The sequence below is a fragment of the Salmo salar genome, chromosome 15, assembly GCF_965601325.2.
Source record: "Salmo salar chromosome 15, fSalSal1, whole genome shotgun sequence".
In the NCBI taxonomy this organism is placed as follows: domain Eukaryota; kingdom Metazoa; phylum Chordata; class Actinopteri; order Salmoniformes; family Salmonidae; genus Salmo; species Salmo salar.
The window spans coordinates 64,070,866-64,087,081 of NC_138305.1; the positions used below are offsets into that span (position 1 = coordinate 64,070,866).

General features: G+C 40.3%; 1 protein-coding gene across 2 annotated transcripts; it reads right to left on the reverse strand.

Moving 5' to 3' along the window:
• Positions 1-338: 338 nt before the first annotated feature.
• LOC106571797 (nuclear receptor subfamily 2 group E member 1) lies at positions 339-15,970 on the reverse strand. Of its 2 annotated transcripts, none has more exons than XM_014145257.3 (9): positions 14,815-15,970; positions 11,955-12,100; positions 11,280-11,367; positions 10,783-11,018; positions 10,246-10,392; positions 9,910-10,006; positions 9,506-9,655; positions 7,960-8,065; positions 339-2,766 (listed from the first exon to the last, which is right to left on the reverse strand). In XM_014145257.3, the coding sequence occupies exons 1-9, from the start codon at positions 14,870-14,872 to the stop codon at positions 2,604-2,606; spliced, it is 1,191 nt and encodes a 396-aa protein (XP_014000732.1). In that variant the 5' UTR covers positions 14,873-15,970; the 3' UTR covers positions 339-2,603. The 2 variants fall into 2 exon arrangements, with proteins under 2 accessions (XP_014000732.1, XP_014000731.1); XM_014145256.3 differs by having other exon boundaries at positions 7,960-8,068; positions 14,815-15,968.
• Positions 15,971-16,216: the final 246 nt, after the last annotated feature.

The window sequence follows — 16,216 nt, forward strand, 5'->3', positions numbered from 1 at the left end:
ATTACTACCCCATCTCTGTACCCCACACATACAACTATCTGTCAGGTATCTCAATCGAGTAGTGAATTTCAAGCACAAAGACCAGAGGATTTTCAATGCCTCAAAGGACACCAATTGGTAGATATGTAAAAAAAAAAAAATGAAAATTCAGATGCTGAATATCCATTAGACTATGGTGAAGTTATTATTTAGGCTTTGGATGATGTAATAATGCACCCAGCCACTACAAAGATACAGGCATCCTTCCTAACTCTGTTGCCGGAGAGGAAGGAAACTGCTCAGGGATTTCACAATGTGGCCAATGGTGATTTTAAAATAGTTAAGAGTTTAATGGTTGTGATATGAGAAAACAGGATTGATCAACATTGTAGTTACTCCACAATACTAACCTATATGACAGAGTGAAAAGGAAACCTGTACATAATAAAAAATATTCCAAAACATGCATCCTGTTTACAGCAAGGCGCTTAAGTAATACTGCAAAAGATATGGCAAAGAAATTAACTTTTTGTCTTGAACACATAGCATTATGTCTGGGGAAAATTCAATCACAGAGTACCACTCTTCATATTTTCCAGCATAGTGGAGGCTGCATCAAGGGTATGCTTGTCACTGGCAAGGACTAGGGAGTTTTTTTTGTAGCACAACAAAATGTGAAATAAGTCAAGGGTTATGAATACTTTCTGAAGGCACTGTACCTGAGAGAGCTGGATAGCATATTTAGTCAAAAAGGAAATGTAAATCAATTAAATTACAATTTGGGACACCCATATTTCAATATAATTTATTCTTCTAATATATTTCAGTACAACTCTCACAAGAATAAAACTCCCACTTTGTACAACAGAGAAAAATATTTACAGCCAACAACAAAATCCACAAATCCAAGTGCTGAATATTTTTTTCCAGTGTTAGTGTCTAACTTCACAAAGTAGGCCTAATCATTTTAATACTTCCCCACACACTGACACACAAACGCAAACTGGTGACATTTCACTCAGCCTTGAACACTGAAACCTGCACATACCAAAAGTTGTTTTATTTCTCAATTCTCGGGTAGCGTTTGTCAAGTCCTTGTGCCTGTCAAAACTCTCTTGTATGGAATCGCCTTCCCTGTGGCTCAGTTGGTAGAGCATGGTGTTTGCAATGCCAGGGTTGTGGGTTCGATTCCCACGGGGGGCCAGTACAAAAATAAAATAAAAAATGCATGAAATTAAATGTATGTATTCACTACTGTAAGTCGCTCTGGATAAGAGCGTCTGCTAAATGACTGTAATGAATCATCACACGAGCTCCTGGAGGTCAGTCAGCATTCTCCTACCTTGAGGAGGTGGCCCCTCCACTTCATGCAGGCAGTTGTGACGGTTCACACCCTTTGGTTTCAGCATTGGGCAAGGGGGCAACGACCCTATAGCACATCTGACCGTGGATCGTGCTGTGAATCATCTTTTTTGGTTTCTTCCATTCGATCAGATTGAACATTGCAATAAAAGATTGAAAGGGCATTGGTCGTAAAGCTTATTGGTCTTAGAGACACTCAAAAAGGTTCATCAATTGCGCACAGATGGCTCATTTCAACTAAAGATTTTCCTTATTTTGTGTAAACCAGAGATTGCAGTATTTTGCGAAATTGTAGCAATCTTAAATTGGCTAGACAACTCTATTATTATACTGAACAGAAATATAAATGCAACCTGCAATAATTTCAATGATATTACTGAGTTATAGCTCATATACAGAAATCAGTCAATTTAAATAAATTTCACATGACTGTGTAGGACCGCAGCCATGGATGGGCCTGGGAGGGCATAGGCCCACCCACCTGGGAGCCAGGCCCAGCCAATCAGAATGAGTTTTTCCCCACAAAAGGGCATTATTACAGACAGAAATACTCCTCAGTTTCATCAGCTGTCTGAGTGGCTAGTCTCAGACGATCCCGCAGGTAATGAAGCCGGATATGGATGTCCTGGGCTGGCGTGGTTACATGTTGTGAAGCTGGTTGGATGTACTGCCAAATTCTCTAAAACGACATTGGTATGGTAGAGAAACGAACACTAAATTGTCTGGCAACAGCTCTGGTGGACATTCCTGCAGTCAGCATGCCAATTGCAGGCTCCATCAAAACTTGAGACATCTGTGGTATTGTGTTGTGTGACAAAACTGCACGTTATAGAGTGTTTTTTTGTTGTTGTCCCCAGCACAAGGTGCAGCTTTGTAATGAACATGCTGTTTAATCAGCTTCTTGATATGCCACACCATTCATGTGGGTGGATTAATTTGGCAAAGGAGAAATGCTCACTGACAGGGACGTAAACAAATTTGTGCACCAAATTTGAGAGAAATAAGCTTTTTGAGTGTAAGGAAAAATTCTGGGATCTTTTATTTCAGCTCATGAAACATGGGACCAACGCTTTACATGTTCCATTTATATTTTTGTTCAGTATACATCCTCAAAACTTAAGCCTAACCCAAAGATTGGTAAAATCAAGGTTTTTATGTTCTTCAAGTTCAATTTGCCAAGTGCTCATTAGAATGTTTGTGTCTGCGAGCCTTAACAGACACTCTTGGCTAGTGCGCGTAATGTTGATATGGCGGAAATAAACTCATATATCGCTTGATTTGTACATGTCAGAGAGGAGCCTTGTGATGGGCACGTTCCCGATGGTCTTCTTGAAAAATACTTCTTCTATGGTGAATGGGCTGACTGACCGCAGAGCTGGTAGAAGTAGGAGCAGCTTCCCAAAGCGGCAGGGCTGAGTTGGATATCTGCAAATAACAAGAACAAGAAAGATGCTGACATTTAGGGTGTTCACCCACTCTGCCCAGAGTTGCCAAAAACGCGCTTTGGTGATAAAATTTCACTTCCCTATGTTTTAAAAAGCATTTGACCAAACTATGATTATTCATGTTCTGAATTGTTCAGTGTGTTCTTTCTCTAACGTGTCATTAACATTATATCCAAAAAGTCAGATTTGGTAACGTAATACATCTGATAATAAGCACCAAGCTCTGTTGACATAGAGCTGCAGATTTCTCTAACTGCTTTTGAGGATTTATATTTTGTGGTGATCATCTTCTGAGCTGAATTAAATGTAAAAGGCTTTGAAACTAAAAAGCTTGGTATACGCTTTAGTGCTCCTTGAGAAATCTTCGAATAAGAACAGGAATTTCGAATAAATATGAAAAGTGTATACTAAAATATTAAAATACTATATGTTATCTCAAAATCGATATCCGTCTTACCTCTCTCTATATTGTTTTATGTCCTGCGGATTCGAGAAGAAAGATGGCGAGTACACAGAATCAAGGCTAGGTGACATGATGCAATTTTCCTGTTTTTTTTACCACTTTTTTTCTCTGGCCATTGATTTAGTCACCCTAATTCTGGCCTTCCTACAAGTGGACCATGGGTTTTCTTAGAAGATTATCTACACAATTAACACATTATTTTACCCATTGGACAAAATATGCTTTTTTGATTGGACACTGAATTATTTCATCACCTTTAAATTTCATTTGAGACTTGTGAGTAATTGCACAGTGACTCCCTCAACAATTTGTGCTTGTAACTGTTTATATGAATTGAACAAGTACCTAGCAAACAGGGGACATCCTAAGGACATTAGGCAACGTTCCCATTAGCTCCCTTTTAGGGTTTCGGCGAAACGTTATCCCACTGACGTTCTTAGATCATTCGGGGGAACATTAAAACATGATTGGGACCATAAAAGGATGTTCATTACAGGTCCCGGTTTGGTCGCAGTATAACGTTATAATAAGGTATTTTGATGTCCACTAGCGACCATTACAAATAGGTTCCTATTAGATTATGACATTACGTTATGCTCGGGACATGTAATGACCGCAATGGGACATTTCAGACAGGTCCTGGTTTGCTACCGACAGAACGTTACGATAAAGTATTTTCATGACCATTAGGGAATGTCCCTTTTGGCTCTGACAGGACGTTGTCCTTATGACGACCACAAAGGGATGTTTCATACAGGTCCTTGTTTTCTCACGTTAGGACGTTGTCATGGTCCAAGAGGGCTCTGTCTAGTTCCCAGTACGTTCCGGAGATGTCATCATGGACGTTTTTAGGACGTTCTCATAGAGCTGGTGATATGGACAAAAAGTAATACATTATGTATACAAAACTATGTGGACACCCCTTCAAATTAGTGGATTTGGCTATTCCAGCTACACCCGTTGTTGACAGGTGTAAAAAAAAAAAAAATTGAGCACACAGCCATGCAATCTCCAAAGACAAACATTGGCAGTAGAATGGCATTACTGAAGAGGTCAGTGACTTTCAATGTGGTGCTGTCATAGGATGCCACCTTTCTGCCCTGCTAGAGCTGCCCCGGTCAACTGTAAGTACTGTTATTGTGAAGTGGAAACATCTAGGAGCAACAACGGCTCAGCCGCGAAGTGGTAGAACACAAGCTCACAGAACGGGACCACTGAGTGCTATGCGTAAAAATCCATCTGTCCTCACTTGTAGCGCTCACTACTAAGTTCCAAACTGCCTGTGGAAGCAACGTCAGCACAATAACTGTTCGTCGGGTGCTTCATGAAATGGTTTCCATGTTCGAGCAGCCTCACACAAGCCTAAGGTCCAATGCAGGCGTTTCTATCTCAATATCAAATCATTTCTGTGTAACAATTAAGTACTGACTGTGATTGTTTTCAATTAAAATTGTCAAAAAGAAACAAAAATAGCTTCTTATCAAAGAGAAATGACTCAAGCAATAACTTTGCTAGGACTGTCTGTGAGTGGTCTGAGTGGGGAGGGGAAAACTGAATACTAGCTGTTATTGGTTTATTAACTAAATTTATGTCATCAGGCAGGCCTAAACTCCATTCCACCAAAACAGGCCTACATTTCAGACAGTCTTTTCAAACCATTCTTACACTTAAAGGGCATCATCATCATTTTACAATTTCACAGTATTATTCCACCCTCATAGTGTGGAAATATATATTAAACACAGGTAAATCACGTTTTTGACTGCACTGGGACTTTAACACAATATTTATTATTTGCAAAGTATGGCAGTAACCCAACTATAAGAGGCAGATGATCTCCCTTTCGGCTGCTGCTGACAACAACTGCATGTAAGTTCTTCTTCTACGTCATAATAATTATATGTCTGCATAGCAAACTCCGGTCGCCACGTCATAGACTGTTCTCAAATGGCCACCCGTAGTATTTACATTGACCCACCCCCCTTTGTTTTTACACTGCTGCTACTCGCTGTTTATTATCTATGCATAGTCACTTTACAAATTACCTCGACTAACATGTACCCCCACACATTGACTCGGTACCGTAGGGCTACAGACGAAACAATTGTGTAGGACATTAAATGTACTGATAGATTCATCAACTACATGGCTATTTAGCAACAATATCATATTTAGAGGTAGCAATCTAGCACACACACTCTTCGAAAAAAAGGTTCCTTAGAGAACCAAAAAGTGTTCTATCGCTTTCTCCACATAAGGAACCTCTAACAGTTGTATATAGAACTTTTTAAATCAAATAAAATATAATGTTATTTGTCACATGATTCAACAGGTGTAGCCCTTACGGTGAAATGCTTGCTTACAAACCCTTAACCAACAATGCAGTTCAAGAAATAGAATTAAGAAAATATTTACTAAACAAACTAGTGAAAAAAAAATATATATCTTAAAGTTACACAAGAAAATGACATAACAATGACAAGGCTATATACAGGGGGTACTAGGCTACTGAATGTGTTCAATGCAAAAGATGCGCTACTCTCTGCAGGCGAATCATTTCAAAACCATATTAGCCTACATACTGGGATGTAACGTGCTGCCATTTGTTCAATATTGAGAGTTGAGAAATAATACTCACATAAAGCTTAGGCTCTCCTCTCTTTATCAAAGTTGCTTTACAAACTGTGTTTTCCCCTCAATTGCAATGTTGAAATGTTGGGCAATCATCGTATGCTTGCGCTTATCAGAATTAATCTTTCCCTCTACTTTGTGCGCACAGGGGGGAAAGGGAGTGAAAGCTGGCAGCAAAACAGGGACAAGGCATATACTTTCATTGCATGGATTTGAATAATGCACATTACTGTTGACTGTTGACTGTTGGTTTTACAACCAAAAAAATCTGCATATATATCCACAAACCTCCACAGGACAATGACACAACGTCCAGAGAACAACCCTGGGGACGTCCCCGGAACAAACCAGAAACTAGACAAAACCTTCACAGGACCATGGCACAATGTCCAGGGGACTTTAGGCAACCATTTCGTGACGTTCTGGAGATGGCCTAACGACAAATTTTGTTTGCAGGGTAACCTATCTTGCTGCATAATAGCCTATTGTAGATACAGTAAATATGGCTATATTGGCCACCTGTGTGCCAAGTATTTTGGTAAATGGAACACATAGATGAATTAAACAAGAGCATATCTGTTTAACCTGTTAGGGCTAGGGGGCAGTATTGACACGGCTGGATAAAAAACGTACCCGATTTAATCTGGTTACTACTCCTGCCCAGTAACTAGAATATGCATATAATTATTGGCTTTGGATAGAAAACACTCCAAAGTTTCTAAAACTGTTTGAATGGTGTCTGTGAGTATAACAGAACTCAAATGACAGGTCAAAACCTGAGAAGATTCTGTACAGGAAGTACCCTGTCTGACCATTTCTTGAACTTCTTTGCCATCTCTATCCATTACAAAGGATCTCTGCTATAACGTGACACTTCCTACGGCTGCCATAGGCTCTCAGAAGGCGGCAAAAAGCTGAATCGTGGCTTTGCAGGCTCTGGCTGAAACAAAGTAGCGCGTTTGGGTAGTGGCTGGTTACAGTACTGTGAGACTCAGGCTCGTGCCCGCGTCGACCGAAAGCTTTGTTTTCTTTCCTCTGTTTACCCAAAAGGAGATTCCCGGTCGGAATATTATCGCTTTTTTACGAGAAAAATGGCATAAAAATGGATTTTAAACAGCGGTTGACATGCTTCGAAGTACGGTAATGGAATATTTCGATTTTTTTTGTCACGAATTGCGCCATGCTCGCGACCCTGATTTACCATTTCGGATAGTGTCTAGAACGCACGAACAAAACGCCGCTATTCGGATATAACGATGGATTATTTGGGACCAAACCAACATTTGTTATTGAAGTAGAAGTCCTGGGAGTGCATTCTGACGAAGACAACAAAGGTAATCAAACTTTTGTAATAGTAAATCTGACTTTGGTCAGGGCTAAACTTGGTCGGTGTCTAAATGGCTAGCCGTGATGGCTGGGCTATCTACTGAGAATATTGCAAAATGTGCTTTCACCGAAAAGCTATTTTAAAATCGGACATATCGAGTGTATAGAGGAGTTCTGTATCTATAATTCTTTAAATAATTGTTATGTTTTTTGTGAACATTTATCGTGAGTAATTTAGTAAATTCACCGGAGGTTTGCGGGGGGTATGCTAGTTCTGAACGTCACATGCTAATGTAAAAAGCTGTTTTTTGATATAAATATGAACTTGATTGAACAAAACATGCATGTATTGTATAACATAATGTCCTAGGGTTGTCATCTGATGTAGATCATCAAAGGTTAGTGCTGCATTTAGCTGTCTTCTGGGTTTTTGTGACATTATATGCTAGCTTGAAAAATGGGTGTCTGATTATTTCTGGCTGGGTACTCTGCTGACATAATCTAATGTTTTGCTTCGTTGTAAAGCCTTTTTAAAATCGGACAGTGTGGTTAGATTAACGAGAGTCTTGTCTTTAAAATGCTGTAAAATAGTCATATGTTTGAGAAATTGAAGTAATAGCATTTCTAAGGTATTTGAAAATCGCGCCACTGGATTAGACTGGCTGTTGCGTAGGTAGGACGAATTCGTCCCGCCTAGCCCAGAGAGGTTAAAAAAAATATCTAGCAACTGTTTGTTTTTATCAAATGTCTCACCTGGTGTGTATGTAACTGTTTAGGGTGAGCTGTGCCTCATCCTGGAGTGCAGCAATGGCACTGGCGTTGCGGAAACTCCTCAACTCCGACCCGTCATGCGTTGGCACTGCTTGAAGGGAAAAGTCATAAACAGCATGGTTACTGACTGCCATTATATTCATGCTGCACCTGACAAATGCATTGCTTTCAATGGAAATGTTCATACATGAAAAAGTACTTCAGACATCTGCATTGTAATGTTAAAAAACATGTTATTTGGCTTTTATGTCCTTGACTATTCGATTTATTTTGGGTTTTTTCTTAACTATTGGTGAACGTGCAGGGTTGGGGTCAATTCCATTTCAATTCCAATCAATTCAGAATGTACACCACATTCCAATTTCAAATGTTCATAATTGAAAAGCATTGAAGAGAATTGGAATTTCAGTGTACTTCCTGAATTGACTGGAATTCAAAAAAGTTGTGTAGGCACGGGTGGGCCTGGATGGGCCAACCCAGGCCCACCGAATCAGAAAAAAATAAAAAAATAAAAAATAAAATGCTCTCTACTTGCCAGAGTTCCAAACGGGACATTATTTGCCTTTTTACCTAAACATGCAAACATCATCAAATATAATTCTTATCATTATTATTCACGATTCAGTCAGGATTATCCGTAATCACACATTAATGTAGACGTGTTTAGAAACATTATTTTCTTATTTACAATAAACGTGACTCCAAAATGACACAATAGATTATTTACCATTCATTTATATTGGGCCCAAAATAATCTGAAACGCAACCAAAACAAACAGCAAATGCATCCAACAAATTGGTAGAGTCACACGCTTGATGTAGTCTTTGCGTGCTATGAATATGGGACCAAATACTTAACTTTTTACTACTTTAAAACACATATGTGAATTTGTCGCAATACTTTTGGTCCCATAAAATAGTACAATGAGTACTTGTACTATGTACAATGTACAAATGTACAATGCACTATGTACAGAAAGTGCTGTAATTTCTGTACGGTTTACCCAATATGGATGAAAATACCCTCAAATCAAAGATGCACTTTAACATCAGATTCATTGTATCATTTCAAATCCAAAGTGCTGGAGTACAGAGCCAAAACAACACAAAATGTGTCACTGTCCCAATACTTTTGGAGCTCACTATAAGTCAGTGTTTCTATGGCTATATGCACCATTCCACTGCCTATTTCACTTGTTCATTTGGCAAACAAAACAGCTCACAATCCAGTTTATTTATCACAGTCAACACAACTATATTTTAGCTTTAATGAGCTTTAAAAATGCAAAACGTTATCTCAGCCTAATGGCAAAATGTGTACAATAGCATGAGATTAGCTATAAAGCTGCACATTTTTATATTTTCCCCATGGCAAAATGTGTAGAATTGCTGTCCCCCCACTAACGAATGTCTGACTATTTTACTGAAATTAAATGACATTGACCCCAACGCTGCCTTCTTATAGTGGGGATAATAGTGAGGATAATTTCATTTCAAATAAATGTTGAGTACCCCCTCTTCAACTCACCAGCTTTAAACGTGACGATGCACTTCAAACAGGCAAACTCAGTTGCGTCCAGACGCAGCTGTCTGAAGCAGGTAACGACCTCTTGCAGGGTTTGTATTTCTGAGATTATTGTATTCATCCGCTGGGACTCTGTGTTGTCTGTATTCATACCTTGATTGGGGGGGGGGGGGGGGACAATAACGATATTAGCTACGAAACATATGCAGAAACATTTACAAAGTTTTGTTACATTGTATTGAGGATAATGTGAATATTTCGAAAAACAGAAAAGGAATGGAAAATCTGTCTCCATTTTCGTTCTGAAAATTTAAATGAAAATAATCTAAACGAAACATAACATAACGATAGTAAGTAGCCTAAGTACAATAAGTAGAGTTAACCTGTTGATCATATAGGTTACATACCGGAAACAGCGAGCAGGGTGTTGGAGTCCACCGGAATGGCCCACTGCGCTATGCCCAGAACAAACAGTTCCCTCCAGGCTTCCTCCAGGAGGATCAGCTGCAAAACGGATTACAAACCTCAGTCAGCACCCATGAGCATGACTAATATACTTTTATGAAAATATAGATATGGATTTATATGGATTTATACTTGGCACACATTAGTCGTATTATTCTATTCATGGATTTAGGCCTATGGAATTGCAACTTTTCTTTTTGGAAAGGGATAGCTTAATAAAGTCGCTAATTGGCTAATATCTAGCCTATAATATCCATATACAGAATATAGTGGCTAACCTGGTCAGGTAAGGGGAGCGTGGAGAAGGCGGGCACGCTCTTGGCCCACTTGATGCTCATGAACAGCAGGCGCGCGGCTGACTCACACACCGACTCAGTAGCAACCTCATAGAGGTACATGGGCGTGCCGCTGACCTCATGAGGGTACTGCAATGCAAGAGGTCAATAAACAAATAGCGCCTGTGGGTGCTATTTGAAAAATATATATAATGTGTTGTAGGACTAATAAATAACATGCTAATATATACTGCACGTTGGTGATAAACAGGCCAATGTGTGTATTTCATAAAAACTCTAAGCACCAAAATTAGACTAAGATGTAGGCTATAAACTCATGTTGCCTGCGTTGGATTTAGGTGAAAACATGAATGACAGATTGTGTCCCTCGAAGCTGCTGAATCAGGACCAGAATATCAACTTATAAACTGTTTAAAAGTGGAGAAAATAAATAACTTTGCAACGTGCATGGCCTTGTTGACTCATTGCCCACATAGCGCTGCTCCGTGAGTAAAGAGCGAGCGGAGGACAGAGGCTTACCTTCGGGGTGGGCTGGGCAAGTCCCACGATGGCCTGCCTCTCCGGCGTGCAGGCTACTGTGCTCATCTCCAAGTTATGTGGCTCCAGTTGTGTGACCGTAGTGAAAAAATGCGGCCTCGGTAGGCTCGAGCCCGGGAAGTGGGTCGATGAACCGTTCACCTCTTTGTGCCCCCGGAAATATAGGGCGACCTGCTTGCGTATGGTGGACGTCCTGGGACCCCTCTCGTGCTGAACGGCTGAGAAATGGAGAGCAGAGACAAGACTCTTTAGTAAAATAATGGTCTGTGAATGCCTTAATTAAAAATGTTTTTATTTTGTTCGAAGATTGGTAAGGTAAAAGGCTTAGCCTCTCATGAGAACTTTATGAATACGTCCACTGTTTACCCAGCTCTCAGCTGATTCCGTTAAATACAGTTTTCCATCCGATTTGGCCACCTTAAACCGAAATGTCATAGCGGGCGTATGGCCAAAATAATAATTTAATTAAGCCTGTTTACCGTCTTTATTCATGTTCACTTCGAGACATTTTTTCAAGCGGCACGCTCGGCATTGGTTTCTGTGCGTTTTGTCCACGGGGCATCCTCCCTATGATGGAAAAGAGGGAGAGAGAGACAGAGAGCGAGAGGGAGGGAGGGGGAAGAGAGCGAGAGGGAGGGGGGTGAGGAAGCGAGAGAGAGAGAGAGAGAGAGAGAAAAAATCACAAGACAATTAACACGTTGTTTGAGGGAAGAGAAAATCAACAGGTGAAGGATGTGTTATTATCATAGCTATTGACTAGATCCCCCGCGGCTCAGCAGCGGTCTTATCCCCGAGGATAAGTAGTGCTATCCCGCCCACTGCTGGCTAAATCCTCGGGTTAGTGTCATAACATTAGATTGGATTACACCTGATAAATTAAAGCTGGACTGTGTTTAACGCCAGTCAATGACCCTGGTAGGTGATGCAATTAGGCCTTGTCGTGCCCTGCATCGCTGGGCCCTCTCAGAGACACATCTCAGGGGAGATTTAACCCTGCCGACTCAAGGCTGACCAATAACGTAAGACGCGTAAAAATGTGCAGTGTGTGCGCCAAAACTACAGGTCATATTTGCATACATTTAGGATAAAGTCACCGCCTGAATTGAAAATAGATTTACCATGAAATTGAGAAACACTGTAGTTAGGCCTATTACCTGACAGCCTGATTTACAGACGTATGTTCTGTTTCTGCGGATGCTCCTCTTGAAGAAGCCAGAGCAGCCGTCACACGCATACACGCCATAGTGTTTCCCAGAGCTCCGGTCGCCACACACTTTACACGGGATATCCAAGATACGACCTGGATAAAAATAAATACAAATTATTTTATTACTTTTGATAGTTAATGTACTTTGTGCCTCAAAATCAAAAATCAGAAAGGTGTTTTACTCGTCATCAAAGGCTTGGAAGAGCACACATCAGAATAAATTCTGTATTCAAACTCATGCACTGTACCTCCTCCACCTCATCACCCCCTCCCTCCCTTTTAATGAGGGACGACAAAACAAAATACACAACGTGACAATGGGCAGCGTCCCGTGCCTTAATAGGTCACCCGCCATGGGCATGTACACGCGCGCGTATCTTGTGAGTTCGTGGGAAGCGTCATATCTGAGGTCTCTAAAGACAATGCCCGGGGGCACACAATGGAGACATTAGGGAAAGTGTTAACTTAATGATTTTCCCCATTGAACCTCGTCTGACTGCCCCGATCTCGACAAGCTGCCAACTCCCCCTCATAATGGGAATCGACAGCTGCTTTATCCCGCAGGTCTATAGGCCTGCGGATTAGGGAGTGAGACGGTACAGAGAATAATGCGCACCAACTCGTTTCACCAACTCAAATGAAGTGTATGTAAATTGACCCGGGAGTAAATGAAACAAAATTGATTTCTATAAAGATTTGTTTTCAAATCTATTTGAAAGAATTATATTTGTATGTATATGAGGGAGTAGTTTTATGGCGGATACGCCGGCTATGTAATTACACTGACGTTTTGCCACCTGCTCACTGATTCACCAGTGACCCATCAAAAAGGGTAGTAGCATGGGAATTCGGCGAGGAGTTGGGACTTCAATACACCAATTATACAAAGTGTTTCAAGAGTGGTTGTCTATTAGGCTACATTTCTATATATATTTTTTTTTTATAAAAAAAATAAAATATTTCACCTTTATTTAACCAGGTAGGCAAGTTCAGAACAAGTTCTCATTTACAATTGCGACCTGGCCAAGATAAAGCAAAGCAGTTCGACACATACAACAACACAGAGTTACACATGGAGTAAAACAAACATACAGTCAATAATACAGTAGAAAAATAAGTCTATATACAAAGTCAGCAAATGAAGTGAGATAAGGGAGGTAAAGGCAAAAAAGGCTATGGTGGCGAAGTAAATATATCACGGGGTTAAGGATAAAAAAATCCAGCATACATCTAAAATAATTAGAACAAATATTTGATGCCATGGCTACAACAAAAACAAATAAATAGGCGTAAACGAAGTGACTCAAACTATTCGTTAAAAAATAATGACTGTATAAACTTTAAAACAATAAATACAAGTTGACAATAGCCTAATTGCGCATCTGAAACTATTATAGGCCTAGAAGTAGGCCTATATAACGAAAGAATCCAATATAAATGTTTTCCTCACTGAACAATTATAATTAGGCCTACGCACTAATAAAGGGCAAAATTAATATAATGCTGTTGGAGAAAAATAAAATAAAATGAGCTTGATTTTGGTGTGAGTGGGAACACGTCTTAACTTCTCTCCATGGGGGTCCCAGTCGTCGCCATTGTGTGCCGTAATTGCTTAAAAATATATGGCATATTCCATTAACTTAAATACCATCAGTCCCAAAACCTGCTGAAAGAAGTTAGTTTTACTGACTGAGCGAAAGGTTTTTGTGACCAGCCACAATGTGTGCAATGAACTTGGAGGAAAGCAATAGGCTATAATAATGATTGTGATGTTGATGGCAGTAGATTAGGCAGTAGATTAGGCTACTGCCTGAGATTTTCCAAGGCGTAAATAGCAACCAACCAGGCATTGGTGAAACGAATAATAGCCTATGAGTTTTAGGCATATTTCGTTTGGACGTGCATTCAGTTTAGCAACACTTTATGTAAGAATAAAAATACATGTAAACTAGTACAGAATATATAATATATGGCTAATTGTTGTCTCATTATTCCAGTTATTTGCACACACATTCTGTATTTCACACACACACACACACACACACACACACACACACACACACACACACACACACACACACACACACACACACACACACACACCATCAAGACTAAGTTGTTAATCAATAATAAGCTGACTTTGCTATCATGCAATGGTGGCACATTGACCCATTGTCCTACCTCGATAACCCTCACTATAGACTTTCGAAGTGCAGGACTTTAAATTGGAAACAGCAAGAAACTGTAGCCTATAGTTTGTGTTCTTATTCAGCCTCATGTAGGCCTAGATAGTATGTGTCTTTCGCACACTATTTCAGGAACATTCTAACCCTAACCCCTTTTACATGTTTTACCTCTATTCCTTCTCTCACCTCCTCAGTCTTGTAACTCACTGTACTTGCAGTGTACTTTTCCATGAGATACTAACGCTATAACAATCAACAACAAATAACTAGAATTAAACAGTTAATTAATCAGCGCATTATCTTGTACAGTGCTCAATGAGTCATATTTGTGGGGAGTATGCCCAGGCTACCATTGTCACATTGGAAAAAAACAAATAAAGCAATTTTATGTAATAACAAAATTGACTTCATCATTTAAGTTATAAAACGGGTTAGCAGATGTAGCCTACAGCAACTCCAAGGTAAACGCAAATTGTCGCTGACTTTATTTCGGAATGTTTCAACGCTTTTCACATAATATCCTATTACTTTTCGATTAATACATGTTTGAAGTAATACAATTATAAATACATGAATACCTCATTATATGTGAAGGACAAATAGGAACTGTAGCCTACTTACTTGACTTAACATTCAGAATATCCAAACACCCACTTGTTGAACAGGTGGGTTTGCTCATCGTGGACAGTGTCGTTCTACACTGTTTTATATTTTAACAATCAAAATCCACTGTCGGTGCAAAAGTAACAGCTGAAGAATATCAAAAAATGAAATATAGCCTACAGTTTTCCTTAAAACAATTAGATTTCTATAATGTCGCCCAACTTGATATTTTCCAAGGATTACCAAATTCTAGTTACCAAGATGGATTTTGGAGTATTTGCAAATCTTGGACGTTGAGTCACACAAGGTCCATGCAGTGTGGACAGTAGCGCGAAAACCGGATAGAGATCCGTCTGCAAGCGGCGAGTGGCAACAGCTCCACGTTTGCTCGGAACTCAACACCGCGCACAAAGTTGTTTAGAAAACTGCCGGATCGGCGCTCCAGAACAAACGGACTACCCAGCGAGTCCAGTCTAAACCAACAAAAAAACAAGGCTCTTCTTAACTGTAATATTTACGAGAAGTGTCAGAAAAGGCGGAGGGTGGAGAACTCCGCTTGCTTCACCCACTTAGCTTTTCCATGCTTTCTACTCCCAACTTCTGTGTGCCAGCATGACGTCACCCGGCTCACAGGGACTCGCTTGGAGGCAAGTGAAGTGGGAAAGAAAACACTGGGCTGTATAGATGTATTAATATTAAGGGGTGTTGTACATCGCTATTGAATTATTCTCTATTTCTAACCATTCTTTCTGACTGCCGCGTCTATAACGTTTTTGTGCAAATGTTTAAATAGGTGCAATCTCTTCAAAGGTTAGTTAACATATTTGAACACAATTGAATGTGCACCTGTAGCGCTTATGTGCATGGTGCATTAACTTGAAAGTGAGTTGTTACTAGTATTGTCTAAAACGAATGTCGATCGATTATCATCGAGAGGGTGAGTTATGGATTTTGTCAACGGTAGACCGTTTGGGCATCCCTCCAGGGCTATGTGTGAAAGATAGCGGTTCCCACAGACCTTTTGTAGTCGGCAACGAAGCAGGGGTTCTGGGTTGGGGACTCACACGCTAATGTAGCCTAAACTAGAGCAGTGTGGTGGTCTCTCCCTCGCCACCTTTGCCCGCTTGCCGGGGCGGAAAGATGCAGCCTCTCCTCTTCGCCTCAGGAGCAGGGAGTGCGGGGGAGCTGAGGCGAGGGGTCCGCGCCGGTAGACCCATCATTGCCCGGTAACTCCAGAAATCCATAATTCTGTTTCTAATTATGAACATTCCCACGGTAGCCCAGAGGTCATATAGACGTTAAAAGTGTCGATTTAAACAGACAAGGGCGGGGTACAGTGGCGTAGTTAATTGCAATTAGTCGTTGTCATGTCTTTCACCGTTAAAAATGCCTTAATCATGGCTTGCTTGGTTGAGTCAGT